Here is a 23,653-nt window from a genome sequence, read left to right as displayed (position 1 = left end):
CGAAGAAGTATGAATCGGGCTTGTAAGCAGAGGGCCAAATCAGCGCCCCAGCTGGGACGAACAAAACAATGCAGCTCTGACTGAAAGGCGAGGGGAGGGAGGAGATGGGATGGCCCCGGCTTAATGCAAATACCTCCCCCAGCCAGTCCCCCTGGCCCGCACTGACACGTTAACAGCTCTGCTGGCAATAAGTAAAGTAAAGCAACATAGCATCTCATTCTCCGTGCATTTTTTTGTATTGGTTTTCGTTGATCAGCTTGCAGCAACCAAAAGCAACGGGAGTTTACGGGACGGGGCGTGCAGGTGGTGACATGACAAGTTCAACAAGTGTCCCAGGACAGGAGGACGCATCGGGGTGTCACTGAAGGGCTGCAGGAAGCGCTGCACCTGTCCTGCCGAAGATTGCAAGAGCAGAAAGGTATGGTTTTCATTTGTGTCATTCATTTTACACATGGGTCGACCAGTGCAGTGGTCGATGCATTGCTTTTAAAACATGATGTAGCCTAAAGCTTCGCATCAATCCAATTTAATCAATAACACTTATGTAACACTGAAATAATACTTACTTGCCTCGAAATATAGGCATAGCCTATATATACTGCATTAATTTAAATCGAATTAGACATCCTTCTCCTGTTCTTATACCACCACGAGCACAACTTTCTCCAAAATATAATAAGATGCATTGGTTTCTACTAGTCACCTTTTTCGTGCAGCTTATTTAGTTGCAACTATAATAATAAGCCTGTCTTAGGAAAACGTGATTATCCTTAGCCCGTCGATACGCTGGCTTTCATTCAAGACATGCATGAGAAAGGCTTTGCAACACAATGGACCAGTGGGAGCCTGCCTGCTTGTATAGGCAGCATGGGCACAACAGAGTGCAATCTCACTTCAGTCACAGTGTTGATATTCTTCTTTGAGACATAATAAGCAAGTTCATACCCGGGACAAAACACAACTACTACAACAGCACACAACTAGAAATGTTACATTTTATTTTTTACCTGACAATAGGCTATTTGGTGAAAGTTATGTGGGGATATTATTATTGATACATTAGGTCTACAGGTGAAATGTATCTCCTTGCCCTTGCACCTTGTATGTTGTCTGCATCATGTTATCACACAAACTAATTTGAGAAAACAGCTACTGTAAAAGTTCAGCAGAATCTCCACAGAGAAACATCAAAGAGGACTCAACATGAGGCCTTTCTGTGAACAATTGTGCCATTCTACCCCTGCACCCCGACCCACAGCCACCCCATCACCCCCTTTTGCACAAATTTCCACTTGATTAAGCCCCAAGCTTTTAGAGTCGAATGTGGAGGGAAAATGGTTTGCTAATTCCTCCCAAGGCTCAAGTCTGACAACAAAAGAGAAAGGCTGCCTGTCGTCTCCATTTTCCCCTCTTAGTCAGACTCAACAAGGTGTCAAGAGCGTCCCTTTTTTAAAAACTACTGTATTCTTGGGGAAAACGTACTCGTACCGGTATGCAGATGGAGAAATACTGATAGAGTGAGCTGCGGCTGCAATGCAATCTTATATTTATTTTTGCTCTTGGGGTTGCTCTCTGGTTCTGTTCGTTGCTCCAAGTAGAGATTAACCTTTAACCTAGGGGCATGTCATAGACCTTGGGGTGCACACTGCACAGTGTGTTTGTCTTTGTAGAACCCATCCTAAACTTCATTAGATAAGCCTCTCTGGTTAGTTACAGCTTGATGACAGTCACATAGCTGTTATGGTCAATTAGTGAAATTGTTCAATACTTCATAGCTGAACTCATAACTAAGCAACAAACAGAAAAATGCTATCCTTTCATTATGTCATATTTGCCATAATGTCATAATACTATAGTAAGTAAGTAAGTAAGTAAGTAAGTCCATTTTATTTATAGAGCACCTTTCGAAACAATGTTACATTGTAAGTGCTGTACAACAAGGTAAAACAAAAACAATCATGTTAAAACAAGGGCATGAAACAAACAATAGAAGGTAAAACATTGAGATGCAAATAAATCAAGTAAAAATATAAGTGCTGACGAAATAAATACGTTTTTAACAATTTCTTAAAACCGTCGACAGACTCTGCATTCTTCAGCTCAAGGGGCAGGGATATATGCAAGCATGTATTGTTTGTGGAGGTATGTATAATAATAGATTTATTTTGCAACCGGTAAAGCTGTGTATCCGATTATCTGCATAATGGTTATGTTTCGTTTATGCATTGTAATATTTTTTAAAATAAGGTGTACGTTCAAATCTCTGTTTACATGCAAAGCTATGATGCTTGAAGTTTAACTCACTTACATGGATATTCTTAATAGCTCATCAACAAGCTCACATTCCTAAATGTAACCCCAGTAAAACTATGCGTAACCCTAAACTTATTTCAAACCTTATCCTCAGTAAAACAAATACAAGAACCGCTCGTCTGTGGAAAACAACTGGCGCAAATGTGTTTTGGGGTTAGCCTTCCTGTTACCCACTGAAAGTGGTAGGCCTACAAAATCAAAATAAATTGGATGCATGTTGCAGATGGCGATATTAAAAAAAAGATAATATTTCTGCCAAACCGTAGATAAATCGGCCGGCCTCTAGTATTCAGATATGTGGAACTACTTCAGTCTTGAAGGGGACACAAATGTTCTGGATTGCTGTGAGTGACTGCCATGGTTTACGGCAGGATTTCTTTCTTTTTTTCCCCCTTCTTGTTTTTACAATGGGGACAACTCTCACTCAAGGGTCCCATTTCTTACAGCCCTAAAGTCTCAGACCAACACTAGCACACATTAAATCCTCACTACGTTCTTTCAGGAGACGCAAGAAAAAACAAAACAACAACAAAAAAAACCAACTAGAGATTTTTCTTTCATGTATTTGTAAGCAATTAACACCATTAATGAGCGGACAAAGAGAAGAGGCGAAGCCAGAGCCAGTCTCTAGACCACTGTACACATTCCCTGCACTGTGGTTTGGTTGCCAGGAGATGTGAGCAAGTTGAAGGGGAAAGAATGAAAGAAATAGAGAGAGAGATGGCTCTTTCTCACTTCAATTCTCTCTCCATCCTCCCCTCCCTCTAACCCCTCCTCTTCCTCTTCCCTCTCAGCTTGCCTGTCTCTCTGCATACTAATAGACAGACTAAAAGCTGATTACAATCCAGGCCTGTCAAACTGATTATTAATATCCTATACTTTAGGGGGTCTTTACACGGGGGCCAATGTCTGGGAACTTAGTTTTGGATTGTTCGTAATGCTTTTGGTCTTAATGTGGCATTGTGATCGAGGGCCACTTTGATGAAATCGTAATTCCCCCAGTCCACACTACAGTTTTTGTGGTGCAAGTAATCCTCTCCTCTCTTGTTGCCAGTTAATTTATATTTGCATGCTGGAACCAGTTCTGACCACTAGGGGAAAGCATTTACCTACCTTCAACCTTGGCTTCTCATGCCCACTTGCTTATTTTCAGTGAGTGACACTGAGTTGACACACTCAACTATGAGATATTATGTACCTCTGCTGAAATGTTGAAGTAATGTGCCCCCCCCCCCCACCAAGACACAGCATCTTTCAAAAAGCTTGATAATATCCAGGAATCTATCCTCACTGCATCTGTAAACAGGAAATAACCATTATGTAGATAACAACTCTTGCAAACAGGCTAACAGCTTAGTTTATGTACAAAACAGTAGGCTCTCTTAATAACAAATAAACAAGTCTCAGACATATGCCAACCTAACTGGCCTATTTAAACGTATAATATTAGATTGTGACCTTTTATTTGGAGTTCAGATAGAAGCTCAGTTCCTAGAAGTGATCAAACACACTGAAGTGCACAGTTTGATCACAAGGACAAGCAACTATGCTAAACAATAAGTATACTTTATTTTAATTGTTCATTTGTAGCCGATGTTTTTTCATATGGAAGCCATGTTTAATTCTGTTGTACACATTTGAACCTTTTTTGGTCTGTTGCAACGTCGGTCCAGACTTCAAAATGATCTTTTTAAAGATAATGATAATTTATTTTTAGTTTTGTTTTTGCAAATAGTGAAAATAGCAGTGCAATAATATAGAGGGACCACTGCCAGATGATATATTTGTGGGTCCTTGGTATGGAAAAGTTTGGGAATCACTGGTTTATTTGATTCAGCGTTAACTTAACTGTCAGTCAGGACACTTTTATTGATTGTTTGTTTATTTGTTTATTTATTTATTTATTTGATGTGTGAAACTTAACTTTTACTGTAGCCTACATGAGCCAAGTGTATGTACCAGATAGCTGCATACCCAATGGCGACACCTTGAGTTAAAGGACAACTTTCGTTTTTTTCAACCAAGGTTCATGTTTTAGGTTGTTATTAGAGAAAGTAAAAGATTATTTCGTTTTAGCATTTTAGCTGTTTTTGACAGGGGGCAGGGGCATTTGAGCATGGGGCTATATGTATTTATTTTTACAAAATTCTATAGCGATTTTTTTTATTATTATTTACTATTGTCCTACTAGACCCCAGAAAATTACATCTGGCCACAAAAGATCACAAGATCTACTGAATGTGTCAAACTGACATATTGAGCCTATGACACAGTGGCTTCCCCCCAGTAGGCCTCCTTCACTTTCAGTAGATCATGTGATCTTCTGTGGCCACATGTCATTTCCTGGGGTCTAGTAGGTCTAGTGTGTGTGTGTGTGTGTGTGTGTGTGTGTGTGTGTGTGTGTGTGTGTGTGTGTGTGTGTGTGTATTTATAATTATTATTATATTATATACACACACACGCTCGTGGAGGTGAAGGTGGTTCGGTCTCTTCCTGATAGGACCCTAGTGTCCTCAGGAGACAGGGGTATAATTAGAGCCAAGGAAACAGGAAGCACCTCGCCCTCACTATCTATCTCCCTCCCTCCCTCTCTTTACCTCCTCCCATCTCTCTTATTTTAGCCACCCCACTTTGCCTCCTTCTACCCCCCCCCCCCCCCACTCTATCTCTCTCTCTCTCTCTCTCTCTCTGGACAGTGAGAGATGGGTGTGCAGATGTCTCAAACATCAGCCCCCCCCACCCCCTCTATCTCTCTCCCTCCCCCTCTCTCTCTCTCTCTCTCTCTCTCTCTCTCTCTCCCTCTCTCTCTCTCTCTCTCTCTCTCTCTCTCTCTCTCTCTCTCTCTCTCTCTCTCTCTCTCTCTCTTTCTGTGTAGGAGTGTGACCCATAATGAGTCCCATGGTACTTTAGAGTAGACTGTTTTGCATCCGTTGGCTTACTGGAAATAGGGGGGGGGGGGGGGGTCTGGAGTTGGGGGTCAGTAGTTGCAACATCCTGTTGAAGAACTAACTATTTTGTCGTATGAGGGTGCTGTGCAGCAAAAATAGCTGAGATATAAGTGATCTTATACCTGGCTACTTTGGCTTAGAAAGTAGAGATTAGAAAATCTCTTACTGTAAAACCTTTGAAGATTTTCACCTGTAATGAATGGGGACGCAAAGTTGAAAGTAAATCTGCCTTCTACTGTAGTTTGTTTGTTTTTCGAATACCCAATTATTGCTTTACCTCTTTTTTTTCTCATACAAATTAACTCCGGCCAGTGCGGCCACCCATATTCTGGCTTGTCATTGTCACTGCTGTTGTACCCTAATGGCTCACCTGCCAGTGAGGAGCCCCCAGCGGGAGAAAAAAACGCCTCCATCCTACTCTGCTAACCCGTCCCCCCCTGCTGACAGCTACTGGCCATGCCTTTACGTGTCACTAGCCTGGCGATCCCCTCCATGCCCGGTTTCCCTCCCCTTGAACACCTCCAATTGTGGAATGCATTGCGGTGGATTTGAACCTCCTACAGACTCCGGGGTGGTGAACCCAAGTGCAGACTAATGGATTCAGTCAATTACAAATAATAACATAAAATCAGTTTGTTGATTCGAATCGTTGATCTATATATATGAAATAATACTTTTTTTTTAATTTATCCTGAAAACGAGGTTCTCAATTATTCGATGAATTAAAAATGTAGTCAATACATAGGATCATCTCTGAGATGATAATCAAGCCCTACAGTGTTGACCTACATGCTTCATCCTTGCACTGTTCGTCACGTCGCTGCGTACTCCCTGTGGTTTAGACACGCCCGCACCCACAATGCTTCATGATGACACGCATGTTGTAATTACATTCAGTCTGACCTCCTCAGCCTTTGTCATCTGCAGTGAAGACAGCTAGGAGCCCAGCCCCTGTTATTACCAACCCCATGATGAAAGTGATAGACGCAGGACCCACCATTGGACTAGCAAGTGGGAAAATTATACCCACTTAGACAAACTACATATCGTTGCTGTCGGGAAGAAACCTTGTATCTCCATGTTTCCATATTTCAACGTTGTATGTTCTTTGTAAATGAATGCCCTGCTTGGGCATTAAGCACAGAACAAAGAATGTTTGCTTTCGTCATCTTTGTTGAAGAAGAGTCTGGGGAATTTAGTTTTAGTTTCTTTTATGACATCGTTAACTAGGCTAATAAGACTAAACAGTTTCAAATGACTAAATAGGCCTAAAGCTATCGAGTATCAGGCTATAAAGCTATTAGGCATAGTTTTTGTGAGGTTAGGGTTAAGGTTATGTATAGGCATAGTTTTTGTGAGGTTATACCCACTTGCGTGCCGTCCAAATGAACACATAGCAGAGCACTTCGCACTCCACAAGTAAGAGCCCCATCAGCGCCCATCAGCTCCCACACTCTGTGAAAAAACATTGAAACAGGTTATTTTTCTGAAAAGAAACATACAAGGACAGCAATGATCGACATTTGCTATATCTGCCCACGATGTCAACTTGCTTATGCAGTTTGTAACTTTAAATGCCCTGAAGCCGGGCGGGAACCCTTACCGTTGCTCGGCTACAATGGTGTTCACGTTTTGACTGCATACCCGTGACTCATTTGCAGTGCTCCCTCCTGGCAATGTTTAAGTCCCAGCGTGAGGGGATTTGAGTGAGGAGCCTCTAATTTGGGCTCCTTCCTCAACAGATTAAAGAGACAGACCAGGTGTATGTTTCAGACCGGCCATTAGGGCTTCATCTCAGACAGTGAAAACATGGCGTACTCACACACCCTGTCCCGTGTGCTATCCTCGCTGTTTTCTTCCTCACAGAATTCTACTTCTGTAGAACACTGTAGTACGAAGTAGGGCACTAATTGACACAATTACATAAAAAGTTAAGTTAATAAGGAGAGGTTTCTGACCAACACAACGCTATCTAAGAGGTAGTGCATGTTGGTGTGGTTTGAATTATTAGAGAGAAGTGTTTGGGGGGGATAATATCGGCTGTTCCTGTACTCCGGCTTGCAATGTTAAGGAAAGGGGTGGGGGAGACCAGAGAGAGAGAGAGAGAGAGAGAGAGAAAGAAAGAGAAATGAAAAAGAAAGGAAGAGAGAGAGAGAGAGAAAAGAGAAGGAGAGGAAGAGAGTGAAAGCCAGAAAGGGAGAAAGTCTGATGGAAAGCGATGGATACACCTGACTTATACTTGGTTGTGCATTGTGTCGTGCTCCGAAAATAGTCGATCTACAAGCTCACAACGCTTCGCATGGCGACACGTGGCGAGCTTGTAGATAATCTTTCCGATAACATTTTCCTTGTGTGACTCTGGTGCATAACTAAGAATAAGTCTGGCCATAGATAGACAGAATAGCAACAATGAGAGAAAGTCAATAGAGAGAGTAAGTAATACATAGAGAGGGAAATAAGGGAAATATGCAGTAGGACTCAGCCATTTTTTATTGATTGTTTGGAGAGGCTCCCATGTAGCTCGTACGTGTGGAATGCACACCTGGAAGTGTCTGGTAATCCACAGGACAATGCAGGCTGACATCTGGCGCCGTCAGAGGTACTCCAGGGCAGGTTGCATTCTGGCAGCCTCAGCATTGTCTCCACAGATTAGGGATTATCCGCTGTCAGGTCGATCAATCTATTGTGACAATTTTCTGAAATGGTGTTTGTGAAACAATGGGGTTAGATGACCTCTATACTGATGTTCTGACTGGGTCAATGCAAACTTGTGGCAAAGTGTGAAACTGACAATGGCCTGAAATCCATGCGTTTGTATTATTAATGCGCATGTCGTGCACCAGAAATACAGCAGCAATGGTGAAGCTTTCCGTGGTCCCCCAGGGGTCTACACTGTAGGAAACTGGAAAAAAAGGATATATTTATTTACGATCCATACAAATTGGTCCGCGACCCAAAGTTTGGTTCCGACCCACTAAATGGGAAACAGTGATCTACAGTCTAGGTCCCCTTCCCGCTCTATAGCCAACACCAAATATATTTGCCGAAAAACAGACTGCAAGCTTTACAACGTGTTGTATTGTGAGATGGTAGATCTGCTATTTTCAGATAATTTATGAAGTATAAAGGTAGTTACAAATACGTACATTGACAGTGTGAAGGTGAAGACATTTACACCACCAAGACTAGTACAATATATTAATGAATAGCATCAAGTCTGATACAACGTGGAAATGATCCTTGTCTACCTTTACCTAGAGTGAAATACACATGCATGCATTGCATAGGGACATTTTCATTACAATCATAGTTGTCATAGATAAATGTTCTAAAGTTAATGTAGAAAATTATGGTTTATGAAATACAAAGACAAAGTCAGCCAATTCCTAACAAGGCATAAACCATCAGAAATCAAAGGTGACGTAATTTGGGTTGGCGAGTACAACTAATGTACAGGATTAAGACTGAAATGATGAAATATGAAACAAGAACAAGTCCTGTCAAGAAAATTAACCCGTTAGCTACAGTAGGCAGCTCGGCATAGCATGAAGCACACACTATCTATTCCACCTGACAAACCACATTCAGAGTTAAACTTAAAACACATCTGTCTAGTTTGCCAACTGCCATCGCATGTGTAGGATTGTGGCCGACGACGAAATGCAGATGAAGTTGTCTATGAAATTACCGCGCTCCAACGATGCACCTTTGCTTACAACAAACACGCTGGATATTCCACGTGACAAACCTAGTGCAAAGGTAAAGCGAAGTAGGTCTAGACTGCGGTGTTGATGTTGTAGGGCCGATGAGACTGCTGCACTGCAACCCCCCCCAACACACACAGTGTACACACAGCAGGAGATGGGACCCAGATAAGACGCCAGGGTTACGCCCCTCCAAAGAATTGGGATGCCTGGAGGGGCTGGGAACGCTTTTTCTCTCTCTCTCTCTCTCTCTCTCTCTCTCTCTCTCTCTCTCTCCTCAGTGAGGGCTTAATATCGCAATACTCCTCTGTCAACAAAGCAGTGTGTCTGATGGAACATGTCAGTTTGATGGTGGTGGTGATGACGGGGTCTGCGGGTCCCGGGTTAGACAGCTGTCAGAGCAACAGAGAGCCCTGTTTTAGGGACTTCCCTATGCAGCACCCCTCCCTCTCTTCATGTGTTGTTTTAAGCTGAAACATCAAAGCAGGACAGGCGAATAAAGGTGAGTGGAGGTTTTTTCAGTTGAACACTTGAACAGATTTTGTCAGACAGAGCTAAGCTCGGCTTCACAGATGTGGGTTCGTGTGAAGGTGGACTAATTGGGTTGTTGAGATTCATTCCTGGCCTTTTGAGCCTTTTGAGTCCAAGGCCCCTCTGCGATGACCCGTTGTTTGCTTTTGAGAAGGAACGCGACACATTAATTGCAGCTGACGTGTTCTATGAGAGAGCAGTTGAAATGCAGGCATTGTATAGTAAAGCCCCTAGAAATGACATGTTATTAACGTTGTATAAGCATTGTATTTCAGATGGTTCACTGGGAGTTGGATGATCTGTGTGTTGACTATGAAATGGGGAACGTAGGAACCAGTGGTGGAAAGTAACTAAGTTAATTTACTTACATTTAAGTACTGTACTTGAGTACATTTTTTTGGTATTTCTTACTTTACTTGAGTATTTCCATTTTCCAGTACTTGTACTTCTACTCCACTACATCTCTCAAGTAGGAGCCTGACCAGTTTGTTTTGGGAGGTCTGGAGCCTTGACATTACAATACATCCAAGCGTGTCAGCTTGCAAACTCAATTCAGCGTTTTTGGGGAACTTAAAATGTGTTGATTTACTAATAAATGACATGACTGTAGTCGACTGTCCTGACTCAGCTGGTACTCATTGAGTACAATATGAGGAAGTAGATGACATTACAGTATAAACCAAGACCCACAAAAGTGTGTCAATTTAAAGTTGAGACCGCGCACGAGCCAACTATAGAGTTAAATAGTACTGTCAAACTTTCGGTACTTCAAACGCCACTGAGTAACTTCCATTGAAATTAATAACTGGGGGCGGGGTTGTCCGGTCTCTAGATTATATATAACTCTATGGTATAAAACGTGTTAGCTCTTTCATTCATTCTGCGGCTCACCCTGCCAAGCAAAACAAGGGATTGTTACACAATGGCATGCTCATCTTTTGTATTGTAAAATGTTTCTTTGCAGTTTGCACACATCACTTACCTTGATTATAATACACCACACCCAGGCTGCTACCTGGGAGAGTCGCTGGTGCTTTAGACCAGTGGTGTACTTTACTTGAGTATTTCCAGTTTCTTTGATACTTCTACTCCACTACATCTCAGAGGCAAATATTGCACTTTTTACTTGCACTACAATTATTTGTCAGCTTTAGTTACTGGTAGTTACTTTGCAGATGTAAATTATTAATACAAAACATGCATTTGCCATTAACCACTTATACAATATTATTCTTTGGCTATAAAAAAAAAAGAAGAAAAGAAGACAACAAAGCATCGCAACGTGTTACTTTGGTGCTGTACGTAGGCTACATTTTCATAGCAACGATGTACTTTTTATGTAATTATGTACTCAAGTAAAAGTTTGAATGCAATAATCTGAGTACTTCTTCTTCCACCACTGGTGCTCACACTGTAGGAGGAGCAGTTGTGGAGTATTGATAAAAGTATCAATACTGCAATATAGAAATACTCTGTTAGAAGTAAAAGTCCAGAATTCAAAATGTACTTGATTAAAAGTACAAAAGTATTGGTATCAAAATGTACTTAAAGTACAAAAAGTAAAAGTAGGCCTACTCATTATGCATCATGCATTATGCATCATGTCCCGTTTTCAAATGTATAAAAACCTTTTGAAAATGGCTGATCTAGACAGTAGATCGCATGTAGTAGATTTGCTATTTTCTAATGACCGAAATGAAGTGGTTAATGTAGGCTAAGCCTATGTTTTGTAATAATAATCAAAATCTACCAGTATTAAATGAGTATCTAAGATCTTCAAATAAATGTAGTGGAGTAAAAGTACAATACCGGTATTTGTTGCTGAGATTTCTTTTCACTTTTTACCTCCTTACATGATTTCCTGTTTTTATATAGAAGTGTATATTTGTACGTCTCTAAATGTTCTGATGGTGGACCCTGTTATAAACAAGTGTAATGCTTAATTAGTGTGTCGTCCATAGTAACAGCCTTTTGTATCGAGTTGTGCTTTCATGTGAAATGCACCCATTCTGCAAACTGTTAATACACATTTCAATCAATCAATCAATCATGTAGTGGAGTAGAAGTAAAAGTATTGGAAATTGGAATGACTCAAGTAAAGTACAAATACCTCAATACCTTGTACTTAAATACAGTAGATGTACTTCGTTACTTTCCGCCACTGCGGGAGTGGCCCCTGACTGTAACTGGACCTGGTGGCCTCCTCCAGCCACACCTGTGCTCGCTGCTCATGTGCCCAGAGAGAAGACAGTGTCCTTTGTGTTGGAGCTGCCTGGGACGTCCACACAACAGGAAGGGGGGGGGGGGGGGGGGGAGAGGTACATTACGGGGCTTTAAGTTGTGACAGACAGGTGTTCTCCCCGCCGTAAAGTAAGTACACAAGCAAGCACGGTGGAGGCTGTTCATCACAGGACAGCTGCTTTCTGCCACAGAGCGGCAAGATGGATGGGGGGGTGGGTGGGTGGTTGGCTTCTAACAGAGTCATCGCACACTCCTGCGTTTTTGAGGGGCGCTATAGCCCCTCCTATATACAGCTTTTGTCCACACACGTCTCATATTTGCCATTGGCAATGAAAGGCGAAATTAGGTCAAATGTCCGCCAAATATGATGTAAATTTAACCAATTTGTGGCAACACAAACATTAAATGCCATTGACAATGAAGGGAAAATTTAAGTCATATGTAGACGAGCAAATCGACTAACCAATCACATAAATTAAGTTGTTCATGAGATGATGTATGATGATGTATAATGATATGAGCGCCCCTCACTTCACACGGGTGTGATTTTTAAGATTTCTAGCTGCGTTCTTTCCCGAAAAACGTGTCCCGTCGATGATAGCCAATCAATCAATCAATCAGACTTTATTTTATTGTACAATTTATTGGACAATAAAATAAAGTCTGATTGATTGATTGATTTGATTGGCTAAGCACAAAATGTGATGTATGATGATAAGAGCGCCCCTCACTTCACATGACTGTGATTTCTTTTTGAGGGGCTCTAGTCCCTCCTACTGTATATACAGGTATAATGTGTATCTTGTCTAGACAAACATCAAAAACGCCATTGACAATGGACAGAGTTCAATGTTTGTTTTGTCTGTCACTGAGCAATGATGTTATGATATCGCGATGATGTAAGATCAGGGTTGGTAAAGTGGCCCTCACTTCACACGGGTGTGATTTTTATATTCCAAATAGTTTACATGCGTTTGTGCATTATATGTGCACATTATTCATTGGCTCTATATATTATGTTTGTGCACACTTGTGTGTCTTTGTATTGCGAGTGTGCATGGGAGGTGGATGAGGTACATAAAAGGCTGGGAAGTGAGGTGTGTGTGTGTGTGTGTGTGTGTGTGTGTGTGTGCGTGTGTGTGTGTGCGTGTGTGTGTGTGTGTGTGTGTGTGTGTGTGTGTGTGTGTTTGTATAGCTGCGTTTGGACAACAAGGTCGTCCATGTGAAGACGGCAGTGTCCACAGCCTATGACGGCTCTGTTGTGTCGGAGGAGGGGGATGTGGATGTGGATCTGACATAGAATACTATCTTTCATCTTAGTTTTTGCTGTGTCTTATTGATCCCGGCCATCTTGAAAGCCATTTGGGAGCCGAGACCCACTGATTGAGAAACTCACTGACCTGGAAGTCCCTGTGCTGCTGCTCTTTGATCCCAGAGCTTTGGACTTGGGTGGCTATGTGGGTGTGGGAGTGGGCAATGACCCAAGGCCGGCAGAGTGAGTGAGGAGCACTGCTTTCCCACTCCCACCCTGATGCTGATGTGATGTTCATGTTGTCAAGACCATGGGAGCTGGACAGAGCTGTGGTATAGCATTCCCCCTGAGTGGCGGTGTTGTGTGTTGAACTTATTTTCCAAGAGGAACTGCGCTGCGCTGTCCAGAACTTGAACCTTTAGTGAGTGAGTACCAGAAATAATTGTCTTTACATTGGCTACATAATGCCGCTACACTTCCTTTTGTGTAATTGCTATGATTATGTGCATACTTTGTGGTTTAGCCCACTACTGTATCCTGCCGTGTGTGATATGTGAATTGCCCAATTGTGTGTCTTTTAGCTCTCATACAATAGAGATCATTGATTCTGAGAGTGATGTAACTTAATCCTTAGGACGCGTTTCCTCAGCTGTTGTATTATATCACACTGCACTGAACTGTATTTTATTGCTTTTAAGTATGATACGGTTTGTTGATATAGTAATTATAGACAGAATTGCTTTGGGTTTATGTTATTTAACTCGCATTGCAATAATAATAATAATGTAGGCAGTAGAGCATCATATTGGTCGATTATCTCTAGTTGTTGTGAGCGAGAACAGTGGTGAAGTTGAAAGTTCACAACAATGGGAGTTGGGTGGCACTGTGATCTGACTGAGGTGAGATCAAGGTGTCACATTCCACAGTTTGGTGTGTGTGTGTGTGTGTGCGTGTGTGTGTGTGTGTGTGTGTGTGTGTGTGTGTGTGTGTGTGTGTGTGTGTGTGTGTGTGTGTGTGTGTGTGTGTGTGTGTTTTCTGGGGATGCTTTCTGGTGGCAGTCCAGGCTTTGTCAACAATGCTGCCCTAGGACAATAGACCACCCATTTAAGTTTAATTATATGGACGTCCTCTGTCACTAAGGTTATTGTTCCCATATCAAAGCTACACTTTTATAGCAGTTGTGATGTGTATTGTGTGAAGAGAGAGGATTGGAAAAATCCATGTGGATGGGAAAGTTGTGTGCATGCTTGTGTAATGTGTATCAAGTACATGTCTACTGTGCGCGTGCATGTGTGTGTGCGTGTGTGTGTGTGTGTGGGGGTGGGTGTGTGTGTGTGTGTGCTGTGTGTGTGTGCATGTGTGTGTGTGTGTGTGTGTGTGTGTGTGTGTGTGTGTGTGCTGTGTGTGCGCGTGCGTGCGTCCATGTGTCTTTATGTGTATGCATATTGTGCCCAGAGAATTGGAAAAATCTATGTGGAAGGCAAAGTTGTGTGCATGCTTGTGTGTGCGTGTGTGTGTGTGTGTGTGTGTGTGTGTGTCAGAGAAGTCCATCAAGACATCTTAATCCAAACAACCACTGTGCTCATCTCCTCTTTACATCTACTTACCGTCAGTTAGCCATGATAAATGATAGAGCTGCAGCTCCTGTGTCATCTGTCTAATTTGTTCCCCAGATAACCTTTATCAGATGGTATGCCATGCCCCCAAGGGACTGCCCTATCTGTTCCTCCACATCACATAAATATTGTTTACCAGAAGCCTGTGTAAATTGTGGCTATTTTAAACCAGAAGTCACTCATGATGAAAAAACAAACCAACCAAACAAAGTATAGAAACATTAAACACATTAACCCTGGCGACCCTGTTTTGGTTATGGCGTTGGAAAATTGCTAAAATAGATATATTAGCCGTGATGCGTTATTATACGCTGATACATTCGACTGCTAAGTCTTACTTAAGGTGTAGTGGCAGAAGAAAAACACATGTTAGCAGATTTGAACGGTGACAACATTTGTAGTCAACACTTAATATTTCTCCAGTGAAATTGTAAACAGTTACAACTGTTCCATTATACCAAACTGAGGTGTGAATTTTGTGTTGATCAGATCACAAAGTCTGGACCCAGTTTATTAGAATAGATACCCCACAATATATTCATCCTGCGATGATGTTTTTGATCTGTGAACCTCTCAGAACATCTTGTGACCCCCTTTGGGGTCTTAAACCTTTCTCCTTGAGAAGCACAGCGGCCTGACTCGTGTGCGTCATTGCTGGGTTTTTTTTTATACAGTATATTGATCTTGGTCCCATGATGTACTGTACTGTCGCAGTTCTTGTTTTCTTCCAGTGCAACAGGCCAAGCTGCTGGTCTAAATCAGCAGGAGAAGAAAAACAGACAGACCTCCTCTGGTAGCCACAGAGGAGCCTGAAGTCTGTCTGTCTGCTCACCACAACTACTGTAGGTCTCAGAGGAGGACATACAGACAGACAGGCAGGAGGAGGAGGAGAAGGGAGGAAAGACATAGTGAAAGAGTTGTTGCTCTGGGCTGATAACCTACAACCCTCTGATCATATCTGATCGGGAAGGGTTGCATTATGTATTGTTGGTGGTTTCTGCTATATTTTAACAGTAGACACACTGTTGACTTCCCATCCAGTCCGCTATGGGCTGGATGCATCCATTATCATTAATTTAAACATGTTAATCCTATTTTGGGCAAGGTCACCGCGTCGCGTTATGGAGCTTATTTTCTAAAGATTTCAGTATTTCTGCTTTATTTAAATCGCAACAATGACAGAGAGACTGGAAAGGCAGACAGAGAGCAGGGGAACGATCATCTGTCTGGGGGTCGAACCCGGGATACGCTGAAGAGGTAGTATGCTCCCTAAACATTTGGCTCAATAGCATTTTTTTCCTTTCTTACCCAGGGTAGTAGCTGAGCTCAAGTGCTCATTTTCAGCAACGCCCTGCACATAGAAACACACAGACAGACACACACATTAAAACCTGGGAGCTGACCAGTACAACCTCAGTCTTATATACTGTTGTTGGCCACTACGCAGCTCCACTGGAGCAGTTGGGGGTTCAGTGCCTTGCTCAAGGGCACTTTAGCGGTGTTGGGTGAGTGATGACCAATTTCTTCCCGAGTTCCCGAACCAGATTCTTCCTGCCTGTCCGGGGGAATCGAACCGGAACCGGCAACCTTTCGGCAACAAGGATCTACAGTACATCTACAAGCTTGTATTATTACAAAACACAATGTGTCGCATCGCGACACATTGTGTTTTGTAATAATAATCAAAGTGACTAGTAACTAAAGTTTTCAAATAAATGTAGTGGAGTAAAAGTACAATATTTGGATCCGAGTACAAGAAAGAAAAGTGGATACCAACAGGATATCAGATTCCTTGTCTGATTCGTCATCATTCTGTGATACTTCAGGGTGGAGGTTTGTTTGAATAGTGTCGCCATGATTCAGCCACAACAGTGAAGTAGTGTTAGTGCAACACTAGATATAATAACTGACCGTGAACAAGTGGTGGAAAGTAACTAAGTACATTTACTTAAGTACTGTAGTATAATTTTGAGGTATTTTACTTGAGTAATTCCAACTTCCAATACTTTTACTTTATACTCCACTACATCTCGGATCCAAATATTGTACTTTTACTCCTCCTTTTACACTACATTAATTTGAAAACTTCAGTTACTAGTTATGTCACGGGGCAGCCCGTGCCCTATACACACACACACACACACACACACACACACACACACACACACACACACACACACACACACACACACAGACTGTGGGTATAGTGGGGCAGACAGGTCCTATCATATAATGTCAATACTGTTGATCTATGCATTTACAGGATGTACAAATAAAATGATACACACAGGGAAAACATTCAGTTCATTAACCTGTGTTTATTGTAACCTCAGTGTTTGTATGGCCTCTCCAGTGCTGGCCCTTTAAGAGGGGGGGAAGGTGCCAAGTACTGTTGAGGAGTAGGGGTGTTCCACAATTTCAATTATCAAAGTATGTATTAGCTGGGGAAATTAATGTAACCCCATATGATGATTAAGCTAAAATAGAACATCTGGGTATGGGGTTACTTATTCAGGTTCAGCTGATATCGGTGAGCTTGTAGATAAGCTGTGTATAATTAATTGCTTCTCTGTTGGTGGTAGGATCCTCTCCTATAAAGGGGAGACTGCAGGCAGAGCTAGTCAGTTTAGATATGCTTGGGCAGGCATCATGCTGACAGCCCAGTGAGAGAGCTGCTAGGGCCCAGGTCATGGGCATAGCCTAGTGCAGTTTGTTATTTTTCCTTTTTCCTACGTTGTGCGTTAAGTATTTTTGAGTTCTTTGTTTTGTATTTTTGGCCAGTATTATTTTTGCAGTTTGATATGTTTTGTGAATATCTCTGCACTGGAGCTGGAGTTTTGGATAAATAAAATCCACCAAAAAGCATCAACTGTTTTTGGAGCCTTGGCCCTCGGGCAACTTCACAAGTTACTTTGTAGATTTTGATTATTATCACAAAACATATATTAACCACTTCAGCCCTATATACAGTACATTTTGGCCATTTGAAAATATTTGTATACATTTGAAAACTTGAAACTGGGCATTCTGCATAGTGAGTACTTTCTACTTTTGGTACTTTAAGTACATTTTCAATTCTGGACTTTTACTTGTACTTGTAGTTCTATGTTGCAGTATTGATACTTTTACTTAAGTAAAACAATTGAGTACACTGTGTGTGTGTGTGTGTGTGTGTGTGTGTGTGTGTGTGTGTGTGTGTGTGTGTTTACTGTTTGTGTGATCATACATACAGTATAGCCCCTCGTGTTTTTCATGTCCACGGTGGGTCATTGTGCCGTCTGGCAACTAATGCCGTCTGAGACGAGTCCAGCAGAGCTTCTCTCTAAATATACCCCAACCTAATTACCCCTCCTCACTGCCTCCTCTGTTTACACAGGCCCTCCTTAATATGATCTTCACGTCCTCACACAAAGATCCCATTCTGTACTGTTGCATGCTCTCCCCGGCATGGATTTCCTATGTTTAGTTTTGTGCATCATTTTGAAGAGATAGGCAGGCCCCTTAATGTGTACCCTCTGACAAACTGTCAGCCGTGTTACATTCCAGCACTTAAACCATACCAAGCAAATACTTTAGAAGAACTGCTAAAAATGTAAACAGTGAGTGAATATTAAAGGAATAATGACCATTTTCTTTTCTCCCAATTCTCCATGTTTCGTCAGTGGTGGATATATATCTAATATGAAAAAGAACCACTGTTTCTATTGCATTTTAAGCTGGAAATGCTGATCTACAAGCTCAGTCTGGTTGTTTTAACACACCCCTCACCAACCTTAATCCGGTCGTTTTAACGCACCCCTCACCAACCTTAATCCGGTCGTTTCAACGCACCCCTCACCAACCTTAATCCGGTCGTTTCAACGCACCCCTCACCAACCTTAATCCGGTCGTTTCAACGCACCCCTCACCAACCTTAATCCGGTCGTTTCAACGCACCCCTCACCAACCTTAATCCGGTCGTTTCAACACACCCCTCACCAACCTTAATCCGGTCGTTTCAACGCACCCCTCACCAACCTTAATCCGGTCGTTTTAACACACCCCTCACCAACCTTAATCCAGTCGGACCAATGCTATATCTAACCAAAGTATGCCTCCCCTTTGATCCGATCTAGTGGAAATTGGCTACTCACATTAGCTTCGGATGGCTATCTGTTGTTAGCTTAGACACTGGACTGTGCCATCTTGATTGTGCACGCGTGTGTGCACGCACACGCATGCTTTCAGTCGCTTATTAGTCTCCAAATCCCCTCCCATGCAGGCGGAATTTCTGGTCAAAACAATGCTTATTGCACGGAGCCTGGCGGTCGCAGTAATGTCACCGGCCTATATGCTTCTCCTCGGATTGTGAAACAATAACAATCGATCCGACCCCACACACACCATTAGGCTGACACAACATCCGGTCGGGGTGTTTTGGATCTTCAAAATAAGGGTTGAACGGGGCGATATCCTGGCATGTTATTAATTAATCCTGGCGGATTAAGGGTTAAAACCGTGTTGTTTTTGTCGTCTCAAAGAGGTGGTGAGGAAGGATCCACCCACTGCACCGCCCCAACAACTTGCCAATATAGTCCCACCGTCGACACAGACCCGTCACCCATCTCAAGTGTGTCGATGTTCTTTTTCACGCAGAGCAGCAGAACAAATACATAATTCACCACGCCGGACAGCGCGACATTGAGGCATGAGGAGTCATGTGTGTCTCCTCTAAAGGCGATCTGTTTGGAGGCTGTCACATCTGTCTTCTTCAAACAGGAAGTGGGCACTGCGTCTGTCACTTTAGTTGTGTGTCAGGGGATAGTTCTGAGGACCCCCCCGCTCCCCTCCCACCCTCTCTGACTGTAGTTAAGGGGAGCCACCATTGTGGTGCTGGGTGACCTCAGCCACCACCAATCCTATGCTGATGTCTTCTTTTCTTTGCTTTACCCACCACCACCCCTCCTCTCCCACCCTTCCTTTTTCAAAAGCATGCAGAATAAGCTGAAACCTTAGTCCATTTGTATTATCAGGACAAAAAGAGACCATTGAGGGAAAGGGGGAGTGGGGGGTGAGGGTGATGGTGGGTGCCAGGGGTCAAGGGAGGGGGTGGGGGGTTTAGTCAGAGAGTCCCCTTCCACCCCTGCTGGGTCGAGTGGAGGGGTGTTATTGTGTATGTTGTGCAGGCAAGTGTGTGTGTGTCCGTCCGCGTGTGCATGTGACTGTGTGTGCGTGTGACTGTGTGTGCGTGACTGTGACTGTGTGTGTGTGTGCGTGCGTGCGTGCCCACATTGTGCGTGCCCACCACATTGTGCGCACGTGCCCACATTTGATGGATGTTGCATCTGTGCTGCTGTGCATTATCTCAGCTGGGAGAGGCGTCAGTAGTAAGCAGTGCAATGCAGTGTGGTGCAGGAGGGTGGGGGAGGTTTTGTTGATGGTGGAGGCTTGAAAGAGAGAGAGAGAGAGAGAGAGAGAGAGAGAGAGAGAGAGAGAGAGGTGGTGGTGGGAGGGGGGTGGAGCTGTGGCTCTGGCTCTCTCATGCTGCAACAGGAGTTTAGTCTAGTCAAGCCTCCCTGCCCTATACAGGACAGCACAGGGCCGAGACATAATACAGAGAGAGAGAACAGGGGACAGAAAAACCTGCCATGGCGCTGGACCTGTTGATACAGCAGCCCTGAGAGCAACCGTACAGCACCTCCAGTGCGGACTTTACAGTGGATGCTATCATGCTTTGGGGTTGGCGTTGTTTAGCATTTATTTACTAAACTTCTTGGGGGACTTTTCAGTTTCCTGACCATATCCTAAATGTTATCCTTGGGCAAAATGCACTCCAGAGCAAAGTCCAGGAGCTGTGACAACTACCTGAGCATTAAGGTACGTGCTGGAATGGAGTTATCTGACATCTCTGCCCTCTCATTATGGCTGGACCGGCCCCGGGGCGGTGTTTGACCCAAATCCTATATATGTACAGCCGCCGGCCTGTGATGTCTGTCTCTCCTGAGGTTTTGCTATATTTAGTCCTTTTTCATTCTCAAAGTTTTCTGTGCCATGTTTTATTTCTGTTGAATACACAGCTGAGGTTTTCTGGGAAGGTCCTGCAGCTTGTTTGTACAATAAGTGACATGTGCCTGTTATTATACATCCTGGGGAACTACAATAGGCTTTTTCTTTCCTTTATGTTGGAGATTCTAGACGACTGCTATTGGATTGTGTTGAACGGGTAATGTTTTATCTTACACATAAGGATAAGGGAGAGCGCTTGTCCTAACTCTTAACATTGCAAGTAAATCCAAAGTTGTTTTGTGTTGTGTTTGTGGAGCACTTTGAATTCACTTTGAATTCAGAATGCATGACAGAAAATAACAGAAGAAAACTTTAGAGGTGGTCCATGTCACGTTTTTCACTTTTCTAAATGGCATGGAATAACTTGTTAGACTATGAAGTGTTGCATGGCATGCAACATCATAAGTCTAACAAGTTATTCCATGCAATGCATGCTTGCATACTCTGTCTGTTTCTTCCAGGGATTCACCTGTTGTTGCACCCTGACGTGTTCATGCTAAAGCCGTGGCCATGGAAAATATGTTTTTGTCAATAATTAATATCTCCTTAAACCCTATATAATACTTTATTGACCGGGATCCATCAGGGCTCTGTACTAGGTCTGCTAGTATGTCCCCCTACACCAAATATCTTCACCATTGTACACATTGTGAGGTTGTAGATCAAATATTTTCACCGAATGTAAACTGTAGGTGCCACATTTGGTTAAAAAATAGGATTTACATTTGTCCTGTGTTCACCCAACAGTTTTCGCTAGATTGTTGCACTCTATTGTCCCTACTGTCATGCCTGATTTATACTCGGTTGTGCATGGTGTTGTGCCAAAAATAGCAGATCTACACTTTGTGATGTAGATCTGCAATCTTCATTGCACAATGCACGACTATCAGGCTTCACTCACAACAGGTCTGAGAGAGAGAGAGAGAGAGAGAGAGAGAGAGAGAGAGAGAGAGAGAGAGAGAGAGAGAGAGAGAGAGAGAGAGAGAGAGAGAGAGAGAGAGAGAGAGAGAGAGAGAGAGAGAGAGAGAGAGAGAGAGAGAGAGAGAGAGAGAGAGAGAGAGAGAGAGAGAGAGAGAGAGAGAGAGAGAGAGAGAGAGAGTGTGTGTGTGTGAGAGAGATGTTACTATTCTATACTATAGGGTCTGTGCGGTGTGACGTCTTCTGCTCAGGAACAATATGCTGTCCCAAGCTGTTTACATCCTGTTGTAGGACACAGTCATTAACTGTCCACTGATGGTCAACTCTCTGATAACAACTGTGGGGAAACTGGGCACAATGTACAGAAACTGCACCACAAACTCTGATGCTTACATTATCCACTTGAAACTTGGCAAACATATCGACGAACGTAGCAGATCTACAAGCTCACAACAACACTACGACGATATTTGGTGTCGAGGTAAAAAAAGAAGCAGACCACTTGTCTTACACCCTGCCTACAGTAACATATACCATAGGGTTTGAAAGCCTACAGCCTACAACTCATTAAGGCCGATTCTACAAATGCCTTCTAAATCAGTAGTTTGCAGACTTTCCAGACTTAAAAAATGTAATAAAAAAAAAGAAATAGCAGATGTACAAGCTTGAAGATCTAAGATTTTTTTAAAGCCAGCGCAAAGGTCTAAAATGACACAGATGCTTTCTGGGTTTAATGGATTAACAGTAACACAGGTGGTTAATTGTCAAGAACCTCACATCCCCTTGTAAACTCTATTCCCTATAGCCATTTGCACTCGCACAACTTCAGAAAACCCCTAATACCCAGACTTTTCCCAGCTCAGCCTGAGAATCAGCATAAATGTTTCCCTTCTTTTCATACCAAATTCTAGATGTGAGGGTCGTGTAGTGGCCCAAACTTATAAGTCTGACATCAAAATCGGTAGAGGGCGCAAATCCAGGGGTTCATGTACTTTTTATTTGCATTGTAATCCCCATAGGGGGATTTTAGATCGCCTCATATAAGAACTGTGTTTGAAAAATAAACATGTCATCCCGGCCGTTACACTCATATGGATATGAAGAATAAACTGACTGAGAGAAAACGCTATTGTTACTGTTACTGAATTAGTTACATTTTCTCTAGAAACAGACTGTATCATATATGAGTGACTGACTGTCGTAAACGATACAGAGACACCTCTCTGACAATAACGCAGAGACAGCTTGTTTATTTTTGGACCACAATGCTTATATGAAACGATTTTAAGATGACCCCATGTTATTATTGTTAATATATAGAAATTACTTCTGTGAACCAGGCAGAACCAGGGGATGACCGAGTGACGTCAGGACTTTGGCGCTCGATACTACACACACACATGAGAGAGGAGTATTATTTAAAAAAAATATGTATTTAAATCTCTAAAATGCAATGCTATTGCATTAATCCTTTTAATTTAGGCCTCTGCAATAAAGGATGGGAACAGTTAGTGCCTGTCTCTTGCTGTGCCACAGGCCTCTGTCAGAGCTGCTTGTGTTTGACACACAGTTGCTATGGGCTTGTAGAGTTAAAGTTTATCTGCTGAGATAACACTTACAACAAGTGTCTTTTTACAAATCCACTTCATTATTGTGTGTGTGTGTGTGTGTGTGTGTGTGTGTGTGTGTGTGTGTGTGTGTGTGTGTGTGTGTGTGTGTGTGTGTGTGTGTGTGTGTGTGTGTGTGTGTGTGTGTGTGTGTGTGTGCGTTTTAACAGATAATGAGGATGTTCTGGTTGTGAGTTTCCAGTACCAGGTCTTGATTTAGCAGAGGTGCCTCGACAGATTGCATTCTCTCCCACTTTAGACCCTCTCAGCTTGAGACCTCACACAATTGTTGGGTCAAAACAACAGTGACACAACCCCCCACCCCCGGTTCCTGTCTCTCCCTCTGTTTCAATACCATTTACAGTACAATGTAGACATTTCAAATAATGCGATTTATGAGTGGAACTACGGCATAAGCTTCAGTTAAAAGGGTTCAAAAGTGGTTCAGGGAGGTAGACCAGTTACAGTCTGGGAATAT

At 42.7% G+C, this 23,653-nt stretch overlaps 1 protein-coding gene across 3 annotated transcripts in view; it reads left to right on the top strand.

Moving 5' to 3' along the window:
- The first annotated feature begins 20,178 nt into the window (after positions 1–20,178).
- The window catches only part of plekhg4b (pleckstrin homology domain containing, family G (with RhoGef domain) member 4B), a 53,100-nt gene continuing 49,625 nt past the window's right edge, over positions 20,179–23,653 (top strand). For all 3 annotated transcript variants that reach the window (XM_080767210.1, XM_080767209.1, XM_080767211.1), the window contains exon 1: positions 20,179–20,461. In XM_080767210.1, the coding sequence (XP_080623336.1) occupies positions 20,393–20,461 (69 nt within the window). In that variant the 5' untranslated portion in view covers positions 20,179–20,392. The remainder of the gene's footprint in view (positions 20,462–23,653) is intronic.

The sequence above is a fragment of the Protomyctophum bolini genome (assembly GCF_963924005.1).
Source record: "Protomyctophum bolini genome assembly, chromosome: 7".
Classification (NCBI taxonomy): Eukaryota; Metazoa; Chordata; class Actinopteri; order Myctophiformes; family Myctophidae; genus Protomyctophum; species Protomyctophum bolini.
This window is presented reverse-complemented; position numbering and strand designations above follow the sequence as displayed.